This window comes from Argentina silus, assembly GCF_951799395.1.
Source record: "Argentina silus genome assembly, contig: scaffold_322, whole genome shotgun sequence".
Taxonomy (NCBI): Eukaryota; Metazoa; Chordata; class Actinopteri; order Argentiniformes; family Argentinidae; genus Argentina; species Argentina silus.
The window spans coordinates 1-2500 of record NW_028152933.1 but is presented as its reverse complement, the minus strand read 5'-3'; the positions used below and the strand labels follow the sequence as shown (position 1 = coordinate 2500).

The 2500-nt window shown below is 48.2% G+C and overlaps 1 protein-coding gene across 1 annotated transcript; it reads left to right on the top strand.

The window, feature by feature from the left end:
• Positions 1 to 52: 52 nt before the first annotated feature.
• LOC310824526 (amino acid transporter heavy chain SLC3A2-like) lies at positions 53 to 1584 on the top strand (the record flags this gene model as incomplete). The annotated part of the gene is made up of 3 exons (XM_083697785.1): positions 53 to 188; positions 667 to 891; positions 1373 to 1584. Coding segments are annotated over exons 2-3 (403 nt in total), but the record flags the coding sequence as incomplete, so codon positions are not given.
• Positions 1585 to 2500: the final 916 nt, after the last annotated feature.

Sequence of the window (2500 nt, the reverse complement as noted above, 5' to 3'; positions counted from 1 at the left end):
GTGGAGGGTGCGAAGGAGGGGGGGTGACGTGGGAAAACTAGGGGAGATTGAACACCAGACGGGCGGCAGCGTTCTGGGTGAGCAGCAGAGGCCTGATGGTGGAGGCAGGGAGCCCGGCTAAGAGTGCATTGCAGTAGTCAAGGCGAGAGATCACAAGTGTCTGGACCAAGAGTTGTGCTGCTTCTCTGGTGAGGAATGGACGTGTTCCTGGTGAGGAATGGAGGTCACAGTAGAGCTCCATCACAGTAGAGAAAAGTCTTGGAGAAGGCAGGCTTTCCCCGGGAGGAAGAGCAGCTCAGTCTTGTTAAGGTTGAGCTTGAGGTGGTGGGCTGACATCCAAGTGGAAATGTCTAGATACGTAAATGTAAATGTTGTAAGCTTGGCTGTTGCAATCAGTCAAACCGCAGGAAGCGTGACTCAACTGACATTTGTTCTTGGAAAATCCATAAAACTGTCACTTCCTCCATTTTGTGTCTCTCCAGGCAAGAACCTCTGCTTATCAATTCAGAAATAGCAGTTCATTTAATCTGGGGGTGGCAACTTCATATCCAGAAAAACCTACTGCTAAACTTGTCAAAATCCATCTCAAAACCCAAATCAACACACAAAAAAAGCTGAGGACAATTGTATATTGACAAGTTCTTCTCCTGTCTAATCTACTCACAGGCACGAAGAGAGAACCAGTCTAACCGGTCTGAAGATGAGTAAAAACACGGAGGTCGACATGAAGGACGTCGAATTGAACGAGCTGGACCAGGAGAAGCAGCCCATGACCGGGGACGGACCGGGAACGGAGAAGAACGGGAGCGTCAAAGTAAAGGTCCCGGACGACGAGGTCAAATTCACAGGCCTCTCCAAGGAGGAGCTGATGAAGGTGGCAGGAACTGCAGGGTGAGGATAGAACGCCTTTTCAAACACGACCTGCTAACCCACAGTGTTGGACTTACTCATACTAGTAGAGATTATCTCCATAGCTGTGGTTCTTGGTATGTATTTGAGCTTACAGGCAAATACAAATGAAATTTCAATTCATTTTATAATCCATAAAATAATAACAAAATGACTCCATCTTAATCTACGCCATTTAGCTGACGCTTTTATCCAAAGCGACTTACATTGCAGTGAGTTCATACATTTCAGTATATATGGTCCCTGCGGGAATGGAACCCACAACCTAAGCGTTGTTAGCGCCATGCTCTAACTGAGCCACAGACCCATCTTGTTCTTTCCAGTTAGAAATGGCACCTATGAGCTAAGTCGACTGTTGACAGACGTTTATTTAACCCCTCTCCCTCCCCCTCCCCCTCCCTTTCCCCCCTTCCCTTTCCCCCTCCCCCCTTTCCCTCTCCCCCCCCCCCCCCCTCCCCCTCAGGTGGGTCCGGACCCGCTGGCTGCTGCTGGTTCTGTTCTGGCTGGGCTGGGTGGGCATGCTAGCCGGGGCTGTAGTGATCATAGTCCAGGCCCCCCGCTGCAAACCCATCCCTATGATGAACTGGTGGAACGAAGGACCGCTCTACCAGATCTCAGACCTCAACGCCTTCAACAACGACAAGGGGCTGAAAGGTGAGGGGGGGGGGGGCAGTGGTAGTGGTGGGGGAATGGGAACACATAGGGCCTTTGAATATTGATTCTATTATTATTATTATTAAAATATATATATATATATAACCTTTATTTTAGCAGGGAGCCCCATTGAGACCAAGGTCTCTTTTTCAAGGGAGCCCTGCATACACACAGTTTACAATAATACATCATACACAGTTACAACATAATAAAACACAATCAGGAAAAACAAACACGTTTTTCAACAAACAAACAAACAGATCCTCAATAAAACCTTTAAACTGTCCTAGCGGCACCAGAGCAACCAGCTGAAACGTTCTCTGCAGGTTGTTCCAGCAGTGAGGTGCACCAGTATGGTTTAATGGTTTTGTTTTGCCTCACATTCAGCCTTGAACAGGGTATTCCTGGAAATTTGAAATGATTAGATTTTCCCTGGTTTTGTGTTCAGCCAGTGACCTCATACAGGGTTCAGCAGGGAGGGATTTGTAGGCCTTTTTCTTAAAAAAAAAAAAAAGGTGATTTGTGTGGTAGCTGGAAAACAATTAAATTAAAGTATTAGGAAATATAAATAAGGGAGAAATGGCGCGGGGTAATGTTAAGCTGGAGAGCTTTAGTCTCTAATGACCGAAGCACAGAACAAAACAAAACCCTAGGCTCATTACATGACTCAAGTCATCGAATGCATTGCAGCAGCGCTAACTTCATGGTTAGCACGTCATAGGGCAGGAGGGGGGGGGGAGGGAGGGAGGGAAGGAAGGGGCAGGAGGAGTAGAGGGAGGGAAGGAGGAGTAGAGGGAGGGAAGGAGGAGTAGAGTGGGGAGAGAGAGAAGGGAGGGGGGAAATGGAGGGAGGGAAGGGGCAAGTAGAGTAGAGTGGAGAGAGAGGGAAGGGGGTGAAGGGAGGGAGGGAAGTTGGAGTAGAGTGGGGAGAGAGGGAA